Consider the following 17,790-nt stretch of genomic DNA (forward strand, 5'->3'; position numbering starts at 1 on the left):
ATCTTAAAGTTGCCCTTCTGGTCTTCGTTCCTGCACACCAGTCCAAAGCGGGCGTCGCACTGCACGACCTGTCCGATGGTTTGGATGGAAATGTCGGGGTAGTCCTCCGCCCGGCACTCAATTTCCTTTGGACGTTGACAGACTTCCTTCCCGGCGGCCCGGATGTGCTGGTAGGTTTCGAAGTCTCCCTGGCTGGGCCCCGAGGAGGGGAAGTCGACGTCGAACCACTCGCTCCAGGAGCACGCTTCGGGTTCACAGGAAGGAGTGTACTGTGAGGTGGTGGAGGTGGTGGTGGTGACGTATGGGGTAGTGGTCGGTGTGGGACTGGTGGTGCTGGTGTAGGTTTGCGACGTGGTTTCTGAGGAGGTGGACAGCGTGGTGGAGGGGGAGGAGGTGGAGGTCGTGACTGTGGTGGAGGTTGGAGTTCTGTGGGTGGTGATGGTGGTGGGGCTGGTGGTGGACGAGGGGGTGGTGCTTCGGCAGTTGTAGTTCGGGCTGCAGCAGAGGACACGGATCTTGTAGTTGAGGCACATCTTAAAGTTGCCCTTCTGGTCTTCGTTCCTGCACACCAGTCCAAAGCGGGCGTCGCACTGCACGACCTGTCCGATGGTTTGGATGGAAATGTCGGGGTAGTCCTCCGCCCGGCACTCAATTTCCTTTGGACGTTGACAGACTTCCTTCCCGGCGGCCCGGATGTGCTGGTAGGTTTCGAAGTCTCCCTGGCTGGGCCCCGAGGAGGGGAAGTCGACGTCGAACCACTCGCTCCAGGAGCACGCTTCGGGTTCACAGGAAGGAGTGTACTGTGAGGTGGTGGAGGTGGTGGTGGTGACGTATGGGGTAGTGGTCGGTGTGGGACTGGTGGTGCTGGTGTAGGTTTGCGACGTGGTTTCTGAGGAGGTGGACAGCGTGGTGGAGGGGGAGGAGGTGGAGGTCGTGACTGTGGTGGAGGTTGGAGTTCTGTGGGTGGTGATGGTGGTGGGGCTGGTGGTGGACGAGGGGGTGGTGCTTCGGCAGTTGTAGTTCGGGCTGCAGCAGAGGACACGGATCTTGTAGTTGAGGCACATCTTAAAGTTGCCCTTCTGGTCTTCGTTCCTGCACACCAGTCCAAAGCGGGCGTCGCACTGCACGACCTGTCCGATGGTTTGGATGGAAATGTCGGGGTAGTCCTCCGCCCGGCACTCAATTTCCTTTGGACGTTGACAGACTTCCTTCCCGGCGGCCCGGATGTGCTGGTAGGTTTCGAAGTCTCCCTGGCTGGGCCCCGAGGAGGGGAAGTCGACGTCGAACCACTCGCTCCAGGAGCACGCTTCGGGTTCACAGGAAGGAGTGTACTGTGAGGTGGTGGAGGTGGTGGTGGTGACGTATGGGGTAGTGGTCGGTGTGGGACTGGTGGTGCTGGTGTAGGTTTGCGACGTGGTTTCTGAGGAGGTGGACAGCGTGGTGGAGGGGGAGGAGGTGGAGGTCGTGACTGTGGTGGAGGTTGGAGTTCTGTGGGTGGTGATGGTGGTGGGGCTGGTGGTGGACGAGGGGGTGGTGCTTCGGCAGTTGTAGTTCAGGCTGCAGCAGAGGACACGGATCTTGTAGTTGAGGCACATCTTAAAGTTGCCCTTCTGGTCTTCGTTCCTGCACACCAGTCCAAAGCGGGCGTCGCACTGCACGACCTGTCCGATGGTTTGGATGGAAATGTCGGGGTAGTCCTCCGCCCGGCACTCAATTTCCTTTGGACGTTGACAGACTTCCTTCCCGGCGGCCCGGATGTGCTGGTAGGTTTCGAAGTCTCCCTGGCTGGGCCCCGAGGAGGGGAAGTCGACGTCGAACCACTCGCTCCAGGAGCACGCTTCGGGTTCACAGGAAGGAGTGTACTGTGAGGTGGTGGAGGTGGTGGTGGTGACGTATGGGGTAGTGGTCGGTGTGGGACTGGTGGTGCTGGTGTAGGTTTGCGACGTGGTTTCTGAGGAGGTGGACAGCGTGGTGGAGGGGGAGGAGGTGGAGGTCGTGACTGTGGTGGAGGTTGGAGTTCTGTGGGTGGTGATGGTGGTGGGGCTGGTGGTGGACGAGGGGGTGGTGTTTCGGCAGTTGTAGTTCAGGCTGCAGCAGAGGACACGGATCTTGTAGTTGAGGCACATCTTAAATTTGCCCTTCTGGTCTTCGTTCCTGCACACCAGTCCAAAGCGGGCGTCGCACTGCACGACCTGTCCGATGGTTTGGATGGAAATGTCGGGGTAGTCCTCCGCCCGGCACTCAATTTCCTTTGGACGTTGACAGACTTCCTTCCCGGCGGCCCGGATGTGCTGGTAGGTTTCGAAGTCTCCCTGGCTGGGCCCCGAGGAGGGGAAGTCGACGTCGAACCACTCGCTCCAGGAGCACGCTTCGGGTTCACAGGAAGGAGTGTACTGTGAGGTGGTGGAGGTGGTGGTGGTGACGTATGGGGTAGTGGTCGGTGTGGGACTGGTGGTGCTGGTGTAGGTTTGCGACGTGGTTTCTGAGGAGGTGGACAGCGTGGTGGAGGGGGAGGAGGTGGAGGTCGTGACTGTGGTGGAGGTTGGAGTTCTGTGGGTGGTGATGGTGGTGGGGCTGGTGGTGGACGAGGGGGTGGTGCTTCGGCAGTTGTAGTTCGGGCTGCAGCAGAGGACACGGATCTTGTAGTTGAGGCACATCTTAAAGTTGCCCTTCTGGTCTTCGTTCCTGCACACCAGTCCAAAGCGGGCGTCGCACTGCACGACCTGTCCGATGGTTTGGATGGAAATGTCGGGGTAGTCCTCCGCCCGGCACTCAATTTCCTTTGGACGTTGACAGACTTCCTTCCCGGCGGCCCGGATGTGCTGGTAGGTTTCAAAGTCTCCCTGGCTGGGCCCCGAGGAGGGGAAGTCGACGTCGAACCACTCGCTCCAGGAGCACGCTTCGGGTTCACAGGAAGGAGTGTACTGTGAGGTGGTGGAGGTGGTGGTGGTGACGTATGGGGTAGTGGTCGGTGTGGGACTGGTGGTGCTGGTGTAGGTTTGCGACGTGGTTTCTGAGGAGGTGGACAGCGTGGTGGAGGGGGAGGAGGTGGAGGTCGTGACTGTGGTGGAGGTTGGAGTTCTGTGGGTGGTGATGGTGGTGGGGCTGGTGGTGGACGAGGGGGTGGTGCTTCGGCAGTTGTAGTTCGGGCTGCAGCAGAGGACACGGATCTTGTAGTTGAGGCACATCTTAAAGTTGCCCTTCTGGTCTTCGTTCCTGCACACCAGTCCAAAGCGGGCGTCGCACTGCACGACCTGTCCGATGGTTTGGATGGAAATGTCGGGGTAGTCCTCCGCCCGGCACTCAATTTCCTTTGGACGTTGACAGACTTCCTTCCCGGCGGCCCGGATGTGCTGGTAGGTTTCGAAGTCTCCCTGGCTGGGCCCCGAGGAGGGGAAGTCGACGTCGAACCACTCGCTCCAGGAGCACGCTTCGGGTTCACAGGAAGGAGTGTACTGTGAGGTGGTGGAGGTGGTGGTGGTGACGTATGGGGTAGTGGTCGGTGTGGGACTGGTGGTGCTGGTGTAGGTTTGCGACGTGGTTTCTGAGGAGGTGGACAGCGTGGTGGAGGGGGAGGAGGTGGAGGTCGTGACTGTGGTGGAGGTTGGAGTTCTGTGGGTGGTGATGGTGGTGGGGCTGGTGGTGGACGAGGGGGTGGTGCTTCGGCAGTTGTAGTTCAGGCTGCAGCAGAGGACACGGATCTTGTAGTTGAGGCACATCTTAAATTTGCCCTTCTGGTCTTCGTTCCTGCACACCAGTCCAAAGCGGGCGTCGCACTGTACGACCTGTCCGATGGTTTGGATGGAAATGTCGGGGTAGTCCTCCGCCCGGCACTCAATTTCCTTTGGACGTTGACAGACTTCCTTCCCGGCGGCCCGGATGTGCTGGTAGGTTTCGAAGTCTCCCTGGCTGGGCCCCGAGGAGGGGAAGTCGACGTCGAACCACTCGCTCCAGGAGCACGCTTCGGGTTCACAGGAAGGAGTGTACTGTGAGGTGGTGGAGGTGGTGGTGGTGACGTATGGGGTAGTGGTCGGTGTGGGACTGGTGGTGCTGGTGTAGGTTTGCGACGTGGTTTCTGAGGAGGTGGACAGCGTGGTGGAGGGGGAGGAGGTGGAGGTCGTGACTGTGGTGGAGGTTGGAGTTCTGTGGGTGGTGATGGTGGTGGGGCTGGTGGTGGACGAGGGGGTGGTGCTTCGGCAGTTGTAGTTCGGGCTGCAGCAGAGGACACGGATCTTGTAGTTGAGGCACATCTTAAAGTTGCCCTTCTGGTCTTCGTTCCTGCACACCAGTCCAAAGCGGGCGTCGCACTGCACGACCTGTCCGATGGTTTGGATGGAAATGTCGGGGTAGTCCTCCGCCCGGCACTCAATTTCCTTTGGACGTTGACAGACTTCCTTCCCGGCGGCCCGGATGTGCTGGTAGGTTTCGAAGTCTCCCTGGCTGGGCCCCGAGGAGGGGAAGTCGACATCGAACCACTCGCTCCAGGAGCACGCTTCGGGTTCACAGGAAGGAGTGTACTGTGAGGTGGTGGAGGTGGTGGTGGTGACGTATGGGGTAGTGGTCGGTGTGGGACTGGTGGTGCTGGTGTAGGTTTGCGACGTGGTTTCTGAGGAGGTGGACAGCGTGGTGGAGGGGGAGGAGGTGGAGGTCGTGACTGTGGTGGAGGTTGGAGTTCTGTGGGTGGTGATGGTGGTGGGGCTGGTGGTGGACGAGGGGGTGGTGCTTAGGCAGTTGTAGTTCAGGCTGCAGCAGAGGACACGGATCTTGTAGTTGAGGCACATCTTAAAGTTGCCCTTCTGGTCTTCGTTCCTGCACACCAGTCCAAAGCGGGCGTCGCACTGCACGACCTGTCCGATGGTTTGGATGGAAATGTCGGGGTAGTCCTCCGCCCGGCACTCAATTTCCTTTGGACGTTGACAGACTTCCTTCCCGGCGGCCCGGATGTGCTGGTAGGTTTCGAAGTCTCCCTGGCTGGGCCCCGAGGAGGGGAAGTCGACGTCGAACCACTCGCTCCAGGAGCACACTTCGGGTTCACAGGAAGGAGTGTACTGTGAGGTGGTGGAGGTGGTGGTGGTGACGTATGGGGTAGTGGTCGGTGTGGGACTGGTGGTGCTGGTGTAGGTTTGCGATGTGGTTTCTGAGGAGGTGGACAGCGTGGTGGAGGGGGAGGAGGTGGAGGTCGTGACTGTGGTGGAGGTTGGAGTTCTGTGGGTGGTGATGGTGGTGGGGCTGGTGGTGGACGAGGGGGTGGTGCTTCGGCAGTTGTAGTTCGGGCTGCAGCAGAGGACACGGATCTTGTAGTTGAGGCACATCTTAAAGTTGCCCTTCTGGTCTTCGTTCCTGCACACCAGTCCAAAGCGGGCGTCGCACTGCACGACCTGTCCGATGGTTTGGATGGAAATGTCGGGGTAGTCCTCCGCCCGGCACTCAATTTCCTTTGGACGTTGACAGACTTCCTTCCCGGCGGCCCGGATGTGCTGGTAAGTTTCGAAGTCTCCCTGGCTGGGCCCCGAGGAGGGGAAGTCGACGTCGAACCACTCGCTCCAGGAGCACGCTTCGGGTTCACAGGAAGGAGTGTACTGTGAGGTGGTGGAGGTGGTGGTGGTGACGTATGGGGTAGTGGTCGGTGTGGGACTGGTGGTGCTGGTGTAGGTTTGCGACGTGGTTTCTGAGGAGGTGGACAGCGTGGTGGAGGGGGAGGAGGTGGAGGTCGTGACTGTGGTGGAGGTTGGAGTTCTGTGGGTGGTGATGGTGGTGGGACTGGTGGTGGACGAGGGGGTGGTGCTTCGGCAGTTGTAGTTCAGGCTGCAGCAGAGGACACGGATCTTGTAGTTGAGGCACATCTTAAAGTTGCCCTTCTGGTCTTCGTTCCTGCACACCAGTCCAAAGCGGGCGTCGCACTGCACGACCTGTCCGATGGTTTGGATGGAAATGTCGGGGTAGTCCTCCGCCCGGCACTCAATTTCCTTTGGACGTTGACAGACTTCCTTCCCGGCGGCCCGGATGTGCTGGTAGGTTTCGAAGTCTCCCTGGCTGGGCCCCGAGGAGGGGAAGTCGACGTCGAACCACTCGCTCCAGGAGCACACTTCGGGTTCACAGGAAGGAGTGTACTGTGAGGTGGTGGAGGTGGTGGTGGTGACGTATGGGGTAGTGGTCGGTGTGGGACTGGTGGTGCTGGTGTAGGTTTGCGATGTGGTTTCTGAGGAGGTGGACAGCGTGGTGGAGGGGGAGGAGGTGGAGGTCGTGACTGTGGTGGAGGTTGGAGTTCTGTGGGTGGTGATGGTGGTGGGGCTGGTGGTGGACGAGGGGGTGGTGCTTCGGCAGTTGTAGTTCGGGCTGCAGCAGAGGACACGGATCTTGTAGTTGAGGCACATCTTAAAGTTGCCCTTCTGGTCTTCGTTCCTGCACACCAGTCCAAAGCGGGCGTCGCACTGCACGACCTGTCCGATGGTTTGGATGGAAATGTCGGGGTAGTCCTCCGCCCGGCACTCAATTTCCTTTGGACGTTGACAGACTTCCTTCCCGGCGGCCCGGATGTGCTGGTAAGTTTCGAAGTCTCCCTGGCTGGGCCCCGAGGAGGGGAAGTCGACGTCGAACCACTCGCTCCAGGAGCACGCTTCGGGTTCACAGGAAGGAGTGTACTGTGAGGTGGTGGAGGTGGTGGTGGTGACGTATGGGGTAGTGGTCGGTGTGGGACTGGTGGTGCTGGTGTAGGTTTGCGACGTGGTTTCTGAGGAGGTGGACAGCGTGGTGGAGGGGTAGGAGGTGGAGGTCGTGACTGTGGTGGAGGTTGGAGTTCTGTGGGTGGTGATGGTGGTGGGGCTGGTGGTGGACGAGGGGGTGGTGCTTCGGCAGTTGTAGTTCGGGCTGCAGCAGAGGACACGGATCTTGTAGTTGAGGCACATCTTAAAGTTGCCCTTCTGGTCTTCGTTCCTGCACACCAGTCCAAAGCGGGCGTCGCACTGCACGACCTGTCCGATGGTTTGGATGGAAATGTCGGGGTAGTCCTCCGCCCGGCACTCAATTTCCTTTGGACGTTGACAGACTTCCTTCCCGGCGGCCCGGATGTGCTGGTAGGTTTCGAAGTCTCCCTGGCTGGGCCCCGAGGAGGGGAAGTCGACGTCGAACCACTCGCTCCAGGAGCATGCTTCGGGTTCACAGGAAGGAGTGTACTGTGAGGTGGTGGAGGTCGTGGTGGAGACGTATGGGGTAGTGGTCGGTGTGGGACTGGTGGTGCTGGTGTAGGTTTGAGATATGATGTCGGATACGGTTAACAGCGTGGTGGAGGGGTAGGAGGTGGAGGTCGTGACTGTGGTGGAGGTTGGAGTTCTGTGGGTGGTGATGGTGGTGGGGCTGGTGGTGGACGAGGGGGTGGTGCTTCGGCAGTTGTAGTTCGGGCTGCAGCAGAGGACACGGATCTTGTAGTTGAGGCACATCTTAAAGTTGCCCTTCTGGTCTTCGTTCCTGCACACCAGTCCAAAGCGGGCGTCGCACTGCACGACCTGTCCGACGGTTTGGATGGAAATGTCGGGGTAGTCCTCCGCCCGGCACTCAATTTCCTTTGGATGTTGACAGACTTCCTTCCCGGCGGCCCGGATGTGCTGGTAGGTTTCGAAGTCTCCCTGGCTGGGCCCCGAGGAGGGGAAGTCGACGTCGAACCACTCGCTCCAGGAGCACGCTTCGGGTTCACAGGAAGGAGTGTACTGTGAGGTGGTGGAGGTCGTGGTGTGGAAGTATGGGGTAGTGGTTAGTGTAGTGGTGCTTGAGGTTGTCATTGTCTTTTTTTCATATGGGGTGTGTGTCGTTGGTTGTGATGTAGTTCTGGTTAGAATATGTTTTGTTTTTGGTGGAGTTGTTGATAGTGTAGTCGTCTTATGTTTGGTTTCTATGTGTGGTGTTGTCGTTTCTTCTGTGGATGATATACTTAGAGTTGTTGTAAAAATCGGAGTTGTTTTTGATTTTTGAGGAGTTGTATGGGGTGCTGTGGCTGGCTCGCACGGTAGTGTTACAGTTGTACAGCATTTAAATCTTAGTTTGTAATTATAGCAGATGGGTGGAAGTTGGTCTTTATTGTAGCATTTCAACCCTTCTTCTGTATTACATGTTATGTTTTGCTCCAGGAGGGGATATGGTGTATTCGGGAACCTTACTGCTCTGCATTCAACAGCCTTTCTGTTATCACAGACTTTGTATCCCTTTTTTTTAATGTTCTGAATTGTATCAAAATCTCCGTCATCATATCCGGACCCTGGATAACTGACGTCATACCACATTGACCAGTAACATTCTTCTTTAACGCACAGTGGAGTTGTTGAAGGAGAAGTGGTGATAGGAATTGTCTTTGTCATTGTACTTCTGGTTGTTTCTTCAGTGGCTGAAGGTGTGAATGGTGTACTTTCAGAAGTTGTAGTAACTGGTAATGTTGTAGTGGTTGAAAGTGATGTCGTTTCTTCAGTTGAACTTGATGGTTCTGTGCTCTTAGCTGGAATTGTGATTGGTGTTGACATGCTGAAATGTGTTGTGGAAGAGCATGGTACAAAAACACAACATAAGATTCTGATTTCATAATTGTTGCACATTGTTGAAATTTGATCTTTGTTATAACATATAAGCCCAGCTGTTGTACTGCATTCTACTTTTTGGCCAAGGTCTTTCAGTGGTATATTAGGGAATTTCTCTGCTCTGCATTGAACAGCCCGTGGAGCTTTACAGACGTCATAACCTTTAGCTCTCAAATCATTAAAGGTTTCAAAATCTCCACCATCATAGCCAGGGGTTTGCAAACTCCCATCATACCATTCTGACCACTCACAGACTTCATGAACACATACTGATGTAGTTGGTGACACTGTGAAAGAGAAAAAGAAGAGTCCGTGAAACTTAGAATAAATTCACATACATATTCTCTTTTTTGTTGTATTAAATGGGCTGATAATTTTCCTAAGGTCCTTTGCTTGCATTGTAAGCCTGTAGTGCACCAGTTTAGTGTACTTATAATTTAATATGAAGTAGAACAGAAAATCCATCACCCACCAATTTAATGTACTGACGTGCTTGGAACTGTCACTTCCCAAGAGAATGCCAATTATCTTTTACAAAGTGCTGAAATAAGGCTTGGGCATAATTTATACACATTGGGGAAAAAAAGTCTCACATTTTTTTACATTTGATTCAGTGTAATTGCTTGTTTTGTGTCTTGTTTCAATATTTATTAGTCTCTCTGCAATGTCAAAGCCTGGATTCAAATCCAGTGGGAAGAATAATGTTTAGTCTATGCATCAAGATTCATAGGTACTTTTTTCTTGCAAATGAGTTGACTCCTCCTGTAATATGCTGAATTGTCTTTGCTCCTCCATTTGAAGTAAAAGATGTCTAATGCAGCATTATTAGCACTCCTACACTTTGTACTTTAGCTCTGGTTTTAAGAAACCATTTATTGGTTGGAGAGCAGTCCATAAGCTTTTGCAGGTGAATTCTCACTGAGAAATGGCTGGAAAATGGCTAATGAATTCCAGCAGTGCTGATGGTTTATGTGATTTCAAAACTTGTAGTTCTAAATTTTATACTGAGTACTTATTTCATTAAACAACATGTGCCCATAGTAATTAGAGATTACCAACCTGAAAAATGCTGAACAGGATTTATAGAAATGAAAATTTCAGTATCTCAGTGCCAATATCTGAGCAATCCACTTAGTACTGTTATTTTAAATACTATGAACCCTACCAGGAATTTTACAGAAAGTAATCATTCTGTAATTTAATAGGAAAAAAAATGAATTATTCCTTCAGTAAAGATTATTCCAGGTATGGAAATAGTTACAATTACAGATAATAAATCTGATACTGTTTTTTTTATTGTTCACTATGAAGATAAGCAAAATAATAGTATCAAACCAGTGTGCAGTGCTTTCTATTTTGGTGTTTCAGAATTGGTTTTATTTTCTGTGTTCATTTCCTTGCTTTAATTTGGTTACCAAATACTGACTGAAACCAAATGCTTATAACAAATGAGACTAACTGTCATTTATTTTGAGGTTGTATTAATTCATTTACATTGTGAGTGTGGGCATGGTTTTGTAGCTATATTTTACTCATTAATGAACAGAATACACTCTTACGAGCTATAAAGGGTATACCTGTGGAAGTAGTGGCAGGTGGCGTAGTGCTGAAGTGAAACGTTGTTGTTGTGGGTGATGTTGAGATTGGACATTCATAGACAACCCTTTGAAGCGTTCCATTGGGACCACAGGTTGCGACAATACACCCTCCCGTGCCATCTGTAGTATTGTAGATCACATCTTTATAGTGGTATTTCTGTCCCTCATAAATGCAGATGCATTCTGTAAATCAAAAGAGAGTGTTATTCCTTGGTATCTGAAACACAAAGCAGAGTACCTCAAATGCGTCCTATTCAGATAAAACCAACTTTGTCAACATACCATATTCATCGTATCTGCATTTTTTGCCATGACTTGTGCATTCACTGGAAAAGAGAAAAAAGGAAATGATGAATGTGAATATATTGGTTCATGACATCATTTTATTGTTTCAATTTTTTCTATCAATCCTTTGCTATTCATTGTGTGTTTAAATGTAGAAAGACCCTATCTTCTCTGAGTTAGATATTCAGTTCTGCTGTACAAATTCAGGTTAGGTAGGATTACTCAGTTTTGTGGCAAGAAAGGCAATTTTTCTGTGCTAGCATACTAAACATGCAGTATCCTTATTGGTGCTTTTGGCTTCTGGGCAAAGACATGGGGAAGGGTGATTTGAAATGTTCTTACCTCCGTGATATGTGTACTTATTTTTTGGAAGGGAAAGTGCCATAAATGTATCATTTGAGAAAGGATCACTGTATCCAGATGTTGAGACTGTCTACACAGAGAATTTCCATCAGACTTCCAAAAGATGCAAGAATGCATTCTGGTTTTAAAGGGAGTTTATCTATTATCTGTTAAGAACTGAATCTCGGTATATTTACTTACAGTGACTAAGGGCATCTGTACACTGAATAAACAAGTAAATGTAGGTATGTATTTAACAGGTTAGGTTTAGTGCTGTTAATAACATAGACAATGCAGGCAAAGCTGTCTATGAACTGCAAAACATGCCATGGAAGTTGGGTTAGGTCAGATGGGCTTCATGCTAAGCCATTCTGGCTGCACTGCTTCCAGCATTCAAGTGTAGCTGCTTTAAAGGTATCTTAGGACAGGTGTTAACTGCTTCACAACTGGTTCTGCTACCTTTATGCTGTTTGATAGAAGGCTTAGCAACACTTGTCCCAACATGTCATCAATTCTGGCAGAATGTGTGGGAATACTTGCTGATTGTTGCAAATACGCAAGTACCGGTGCAATAACAGAAACAAGCTCAAAACAATGAAGATTAGTTGCCTGCTGCTTCTAAATAATTTCACATAATGATTTTAGGGATATCTTAATAAAAATTCTCAGACTATTGCCATAACTATTATTATTTTAATTTGTTTTTGCTTAATTTAATGATTATAATAATAATAATTTAAAAGTACTTTAATAAAAATACAGAATAAGTAGTAAATTAATCTCTCTATGGTAAAACGTTTCACTATGTCATCATTTAAGTTCCTGAGAATGGAAGAAAATTAGACATTATTCAGCAGCCTATGACTGGCCTAGTTCCTATCAGCAAACAAAAAGCTTAATGCATGATGCATTATGTTCCACAACTTTAAACTCAATGTTTAAAAATCATTACTAATCCTACCATGATTCACAATTCTGCTTTGAAGGCATCTGCATTCCTGGTTTGTAATTTTTTCCATTTTCATAACAACCACAGTTAGAAACACAAGTCATGGTTTCTTCATCAAAATAGGGCTTATTCTTTGGACAGTGCGGATAGCAGCCTGCAATAAAAAATGAGAGTTATGTTGACACTAGGCCTTTCACAAGTAGAAGTAAGTCTATACTCTGCTTATATCTGCTTTCCTCAAATTATCCCATATAGTAAGCAGAATTTCAGACTGTTACTGCTACCCCTTTGGAGCATTTGGTCCTCATCTTGACTCCAAACAAGTTCATGATCCATTAGGTAGTAAGATACTAATTAGAAAATCTCTTCTTATAACTTCTGTGTCACATACTGAGTAATATAAATTTTGTTAAGTATATTACATTTTAGCTTTTTATAAGTAGAATGAGATATGCATAATTATTTTTACCTTCCAAACCTCTCAACTCATGAAGGCAGTTCCCGCTTGGATTATTGCAGGTCTTCATACAAGGGGCTCCACATGGCTTGTAGTGCCACTCACATTCCCCTTGTGGATTGTAGTAATCACAGAACAGAGCTAGAGGAAGGAGAAATGACAGAAAAAGACCTTTGATCTTTTTGCTCTGCAGTCTTTCAGTTTTACTGAGTAAAAATCCCATATGATCACCATAATCACATGTGGTGAGCAGTATATTTTCTTATTTCTAATTTAACACAATTGTTGCACTTCTACCACCTTTTGGCACCAATAAAGTTATAAAGCATAGAACAGAGTTACACTTTAAGCATGAAAAATCAATTAATTAAATCACTGATTTTAGCTAGTATGCACTAATATTTATTTACATTGAGCCTGATGTAGACAGGTGGGAGTGTAATATAATATTACAGTTCACCAGTTGTGTGTCATGACTGATGAGTAAATCAGACGTTAATGACACCACTGTTAAAGTTACTATCAATGGTTTCACTTTAAGAAGATAGATTGGCTTCCAGTGATTTACCCAACTTGCTTTGTAGGTTTTTTGCTGTTTTTAGAATACGGCAGTGTGTCTTACAAATACAATTTTATCCTTCTTTCTTTCTTCATTCTACTTTTTTTCTTTTTTTCCTCTCTGTTTTCTTTCCCTCCGGACCCCTTCAAAAAGTAGTAGGGTGAGACTCACGGCAAATGGATGGAGTTCTCCATGAAATGCAGACGTCCAGCTCATTGCATGCTTGAGCATAGGCAGCTACTGCCGTACAGAAACATTCACAGTCTCCTCCAGTGTCACAGGCACAAGCATCATCCACGCATGCTTGATAATATTCATTTGGTTCAACCTGTTGGAGAAAACATTTGAGTTTTCATGCACTTGTCCTCTTTGAAAAGGCATTCACTGTCCTAAAAAAGCTGAATAAAATATCTAAAACTGACAACTCTGTATGCGTGAGAAAGATAAGAAAGGAGGAAACCATGAGAATGCTTTAAAAAATGAAGAGGAAAATGTAGAATAAAGCTATTACTAATAAGTCATAATGCTATGAACTATTTGATGTTGAAGATACATTCGGAGAAAGAATACTGTCACATTACTACAAGCTAGCACACAGTCATGTATATCAGGTGGCTGATATTTATATTAGTAGAAAATGATGCCATTAGAAAATAAGATTTATCTGTGATCGTCCCTTCTATTAAAAAAAAAACAACTATCAGTTTCTCTGGCTTACTAGTTCAAAGCACAAGCTGAGAAAATGAAAGTGAAAATACTTTTTATGCAGTTTCCCTGGAACTTGGTCTGACTTTACTTTGTTAAGCATGACAAAGTGTATTTTAGTGTATTTTTCAGCTATCCAACATAAAAATTAATGTAATCTCTGGCTCAAGAGAATTTAAGACTGAAGTTTTTGTCATACTTGGGAGTGACACTTCGCAAACACTTCACTGGTAATGATGCTGCATTGCTTCTGTGCCCAGGCTTTCCTGTATGGGTTTGCAGTGCATGGATCCTTGGTGCGATTGGCATTTGGGCAACTAGAAGACACTTTCCAGCTATTGGCAAACTCCAGCACATTTCCTACCACAGACTGACTGCGAGTAGTGAAGTCATTGTTTCCATTGCCATCATAGTTTCCGCAAAGTCCACAGACATGTCCCTGCATGGGGGTCAACACAAAAAGACAAAGATCAGTAAGATACAGTTTCTCAATATCTGCATGTAACACACCTCAGGATGAATCTTATTTAAGACTATCTGGGCCTCTTCAGTAACAGTCTTGGACATTTTAATAAAACACCTTTCATGAAGAGATATCTCTAACTTGTTGTTAGGAAGGATAAGGACAGGAAACAGAGTAGACTCATGGTGTTTGTTCTTAGTATTGAGCTAACTAGTTTTATCTAATTCTGAACATACCTCTTCAGTGAGGACTTCTCATGAAGAAAGCTACTGATGTAGTTGCTGTTATGCCATTACTGAATAATGTAATTTAAGGGAAATGTGTAAGTCAACACTAAGTCAACACTACAAGGGTAATAATATGCAATTGCTGCTCGTTCAGTCTTCCAGTTACAGCCTAAATTTCCATTTTTTTCTTTGAGAGATAACATGGATATGTTTCAGAAGTCATTTTATCCAGGTTTTGGATTTTAAAATGTACCTGAAAGCTGGGACTAAGTTTGATGAATATACTGGTTTTCTTGTCCCACATGAGTATCAGGCCAACGGTAGTGTCAACCACCAGGTAGATGCCCATGGAACGGATTTGGAAAGGCATTTTTCCTCCAGGTGTCCTCTGGATGACATCAGAGTGTCCATCACTGAGTACCAGCTCATAGTTCTAGGACAAGAAAAGAAAAAGTTAGAGGCCAATTAAAAAAGTCACCTATTGGGTAGAGATTTATATATTGCCAGTAACCGTTATTGAAATAATAACTCTATTATCATCAAAATGATTCAATTCAACAACCTCATGTTAAGCAATTTCTCTTCAGAATTCCCTCCTTTGCCTTCTCTAGCAGAGAGCAGAATTGTTGGCAGTGAGCAAAGAAATGTAGTAACATTTTCACTGTCTTGGAGGACTCTTCTACAATGCACTCTATCTGGAACAGCTTGTTCTGTCTTTTTGGCACATTAGGCCTGGGGTACAACTTATTTAAGAAAATACTTACTCCCAGGAAAACTTTAATAGACTTAGAGCAGGTGGTTCCTGTAGTGCCACATGGAATGTTCTCAGTGATGACTCTGAAGGTTCCCTGATTCATACCTTGTTGACCACAGTAGTTCTGAAACAGGGGAATGATATTCAGTGTTAATTATGCTACATGGTCATATGTAAAACACAAGGTATTTCGATAGTACAAAAATCTGGGAAGGACTCTGTTACCTGGATCAGAACATATTCACAGTCTCCTTCAAAATCAAAACGTTTGCCATCAAAGGTGGTGTAATGCCCATCTCCATAAACAGAACAGGTTTCCAGGCAAGGTTCCTCAGAGCAGTGCCATTTTCTGTTTCTACATGTGCTGCATAAGATGAAAAGCACTCAAATGTAAAAACCAGACATACACATGATATAACTATGTGTACATTCCTGCATGAACATCAGTCTGATTTTAAAATGTGTTAAGCCTATAATGAAAAAATGTTTGCTTATTCTCAGAAATGCAGCATAGCTCAAGAGCCTTTGAGATTTGCCCAAAGACTGTATTACTTCATGATGTCATGAATAATTTGGGTTAGAAAATACTTTAAATCTTTCACATTTCCAAATCTTGTTGGAGGTATTGAAATGTAGGGATTGCCTGCAAGGAAAAAAGTTTTCTTGACTCAAATGAATATGACAATATCCAAACCATATTGTTCTTCTGACCACTTGCAATTTCTGTGCTGTGTGCCATTGTAAAAGGCAGACAGAGCTTGCTTTTTAGGTACTAAGTGGATCATCTTATGTAAGATTCCTTCCTATAAATCTTGATACTGCTAGACTGAAATGCTGTAATTCACCCAGAGCTTAAACTATCCCCTTTCAGATGCTTGAAAAGAGTATTTTTCAATATGCTCTTACCAGTTGTTACAGCCAACTCTGATTGATTCTCCTGGACTGTAGGAATTCCCATTGTGAACACACGGACAGTCTTCTGGAGCTATACAGCCACCTTTGCCATCTAACACTTGGTTATGAGGACATACACAGCCAGAGACACAGTGGGTTCTGTACTGTAAGGACCATATAGAAAACATGACTTGAAACATTTCCTTGATGGAAGAGTCCAGCTGCAGTTGATAATTGTAAAAGAGATCTAGTTTAATATGCTTTCAACTGGGTATAAATAGTCTGTACTTACGCATTCCGTATCTACAGTCTGACAGCTCTTCTGGCATCCTGCTCCTACCACATCTGCTGTGGCATTGCCACAGTCAATATAGACCATGGGAGGTATGCAGACTGAAAGAGAGAAAAGCCATGAGAAATGTGAGATCAACCATGTATTTATATCTTTGTGTTTCCTTAATGCAGATTGAAGGGAAAAAAGAAAAAAAAAGACTTCTTTGTGAAATACCTTAATATAATGCATTTGACCAGAAAGAGAAACTGAATATTGTTTTGAAGTCATGCTCATCTGTTTTTTGTGCTTATGCTTGGACTACTCATGGAAATTAATATTTAGTTAGCTTCGTGAAACACTTCCTTTCAGAAAAAACACACCAAACCAAACCAAACCAAACCAAACCAAAAAAACCCAAGAAAACAAAGATCCTGGTTTGCTTTGTATTTTTTTAGGCTTTTAGTACTTTTATTTTATTTAAAATGTGGGTGGTTTTTACTTCACTTTCAATGAGGTGACCATGTATTCTTTTCTCCTGGGTAACCCAGGGGCTTATAACTTGTTTCAGCAATCTGAAAGGTAAGACAGTGTTTCTTTACATTTTGGGAATATCCTCTACATTACAGAAGTCATCCGTTCATTTTCTTGTTTGATTTCAGACTTGTACAATCTGCATCATTATGACAACAAAAAAAAAAAAAAAGAGAGAACTGGAAAGGATGAAGATGGAAAAGGAGAATTAAAGAAAATCTGAAGTTATATGTCACCTGGTTCCGGTTTCTCTCCAATGCAGCTCAGCTTTCCATAGGTGCAAGTGCTTTAAAAAAAAAAAAGAGAATGGATACGTTTTTGCTTTTTCTTGTTAAGTTTCAGCTTGTTTCCTAATGAATTTGAAATAATGAAAAATTACTCTGTGATAAAACAGAGAAAATGTGTCCTTTATCAGAATAGTCTGTACTATTCAAAAATATTTTATATTAGAGCAGACCAAAATACAAGTATATTCTATATAAAGACAGGTTTGGTCTGTCCATTTGCCTGGTTAAAAACTGTCCTTCAGAATAGTTCAGATTCCATTCATAATGGGAATAATCTGTAATGGGATTATCAAGCGTCTTTCACCATGGAACAAGTATTTTACAGTCATGGATAAGAAAAGTGTGTGTTGTGGGGAGTGCGTGACTGGATGGGAGTTTGGCTGTTAGCCAAGGCTAACCCACCACAGTATAGTCTGTTGAATTCCTGTAGTAGTCTAAGTACAATCTTCCAAACATGAATAGCCCTAACAATTTTTAAGGATCTGTGATTTTTTGTATTAAAGTTATTAGGCAGAGAAATACATTTGATTTTAATAGATTGCATAATGAATATATGATTTCATGATTGCCTATATCCAATCTCATTTGTTTACAAATCTCTTACCAGACAACACCATTATCATGAATAACTTCTCCAGAAGACAGAGGCATTCCTTTGTAGTAACAAGGACAGCTAGAAGCAGGCACACATTTGCCACTTTCATCCATGTAGGTTCCATTTATGCAGGTGCAGCCATCAACTGGGACAAACTTGATGCTGCATATGATATCAGGCTCACTCAGAGACCGGCAGGTGGGTTGACAGGAATCGACATTGTAAGTGTACTTCAAGGATTTCGGACACAAGGTGGTGTATTTTGCTTGAGAGTAAAAAGGTGAGTTACATTTGTAGTTCATTTAAGAA

The 17,790-nt window shown here is 46.7% G+C and overlaps 1 protein-coding gene across 1 annotated transcript in view; it reads right to left on the bottom strand.

The window, feature by feature from the left end:
• The window catches only part of MUC5AC (mucin 5AC, oligomeric mucus/gel-forming), a 52,959-nt gene that overhangs the window by 18,776 nt on the left and 16,393 nt on the right, over positions 1-17,790 (bottom strand). Inside the window, exons 18-31 of the mRNA XM_087745808.1 lie at positions 17,491-17,746; positions 16,836-16,885; positions 16,087-16,187; positions 15,807-15,958; positions 15,126-15,264; positions 14,911-15,024; positions 14,400-14,579; positions 13,656-13,895; positions 12,923-13,079; positions 12,205-12,333; positions 11,748-11,889; positions 10,442-10,485; positions 10,139-10,342; positions 2,476-8,848 (exon numbers count right to left, since the gene is read on the bottom strand). Coding sequence (XP_087601934.1) covers positions 2,476-8,848; positions 10,139-10,342; positions 10,442-10,485; positions 11,748-11,889; positions 12,205-12,333; positions 12,923-13,079; positions 13,656-13,895; positions 14,400-14,579; positions 14,911-15,024; positions 15,126-15,264; positions 15,807-15,958; positions 16,087-16,187; positions 16,836-16,885; positions 17,491-17,746 — 8,281 coding nt within the window. The remainder of the gene's footprint in view (positions 1-2,475; positions 8,849-10,138; positions 10,343-10,441; positions 10,486-11,747; positions 11,890-12,204; positions 12,334-12,922; positions 13,080-13,655; positions 13,896-14,399; positions 14,580-14,910; positions 15,025-15,125; positions 15,265-15,806; positions 15,959-16,086; positions 16,188-16,835; positions 16,886-17,490; positions 17,747-17,790) is intronic.

This window comes from Nipponia nippon, unplaced genomic scaffold (assembly GCF_047370975.1).
Source record: "Nipponia nippon isolate SJK-2023a ecotype South Korea unplaced genomic scaffold, ASM4737097v1 scaffold_10, whole genome shotgun sequence".
NCBI lineage: Eukaryota > Metazoa > Chordata > Aves > Pelecaniformes > Threskiornithidae > Nipponia > Nipponia nippon.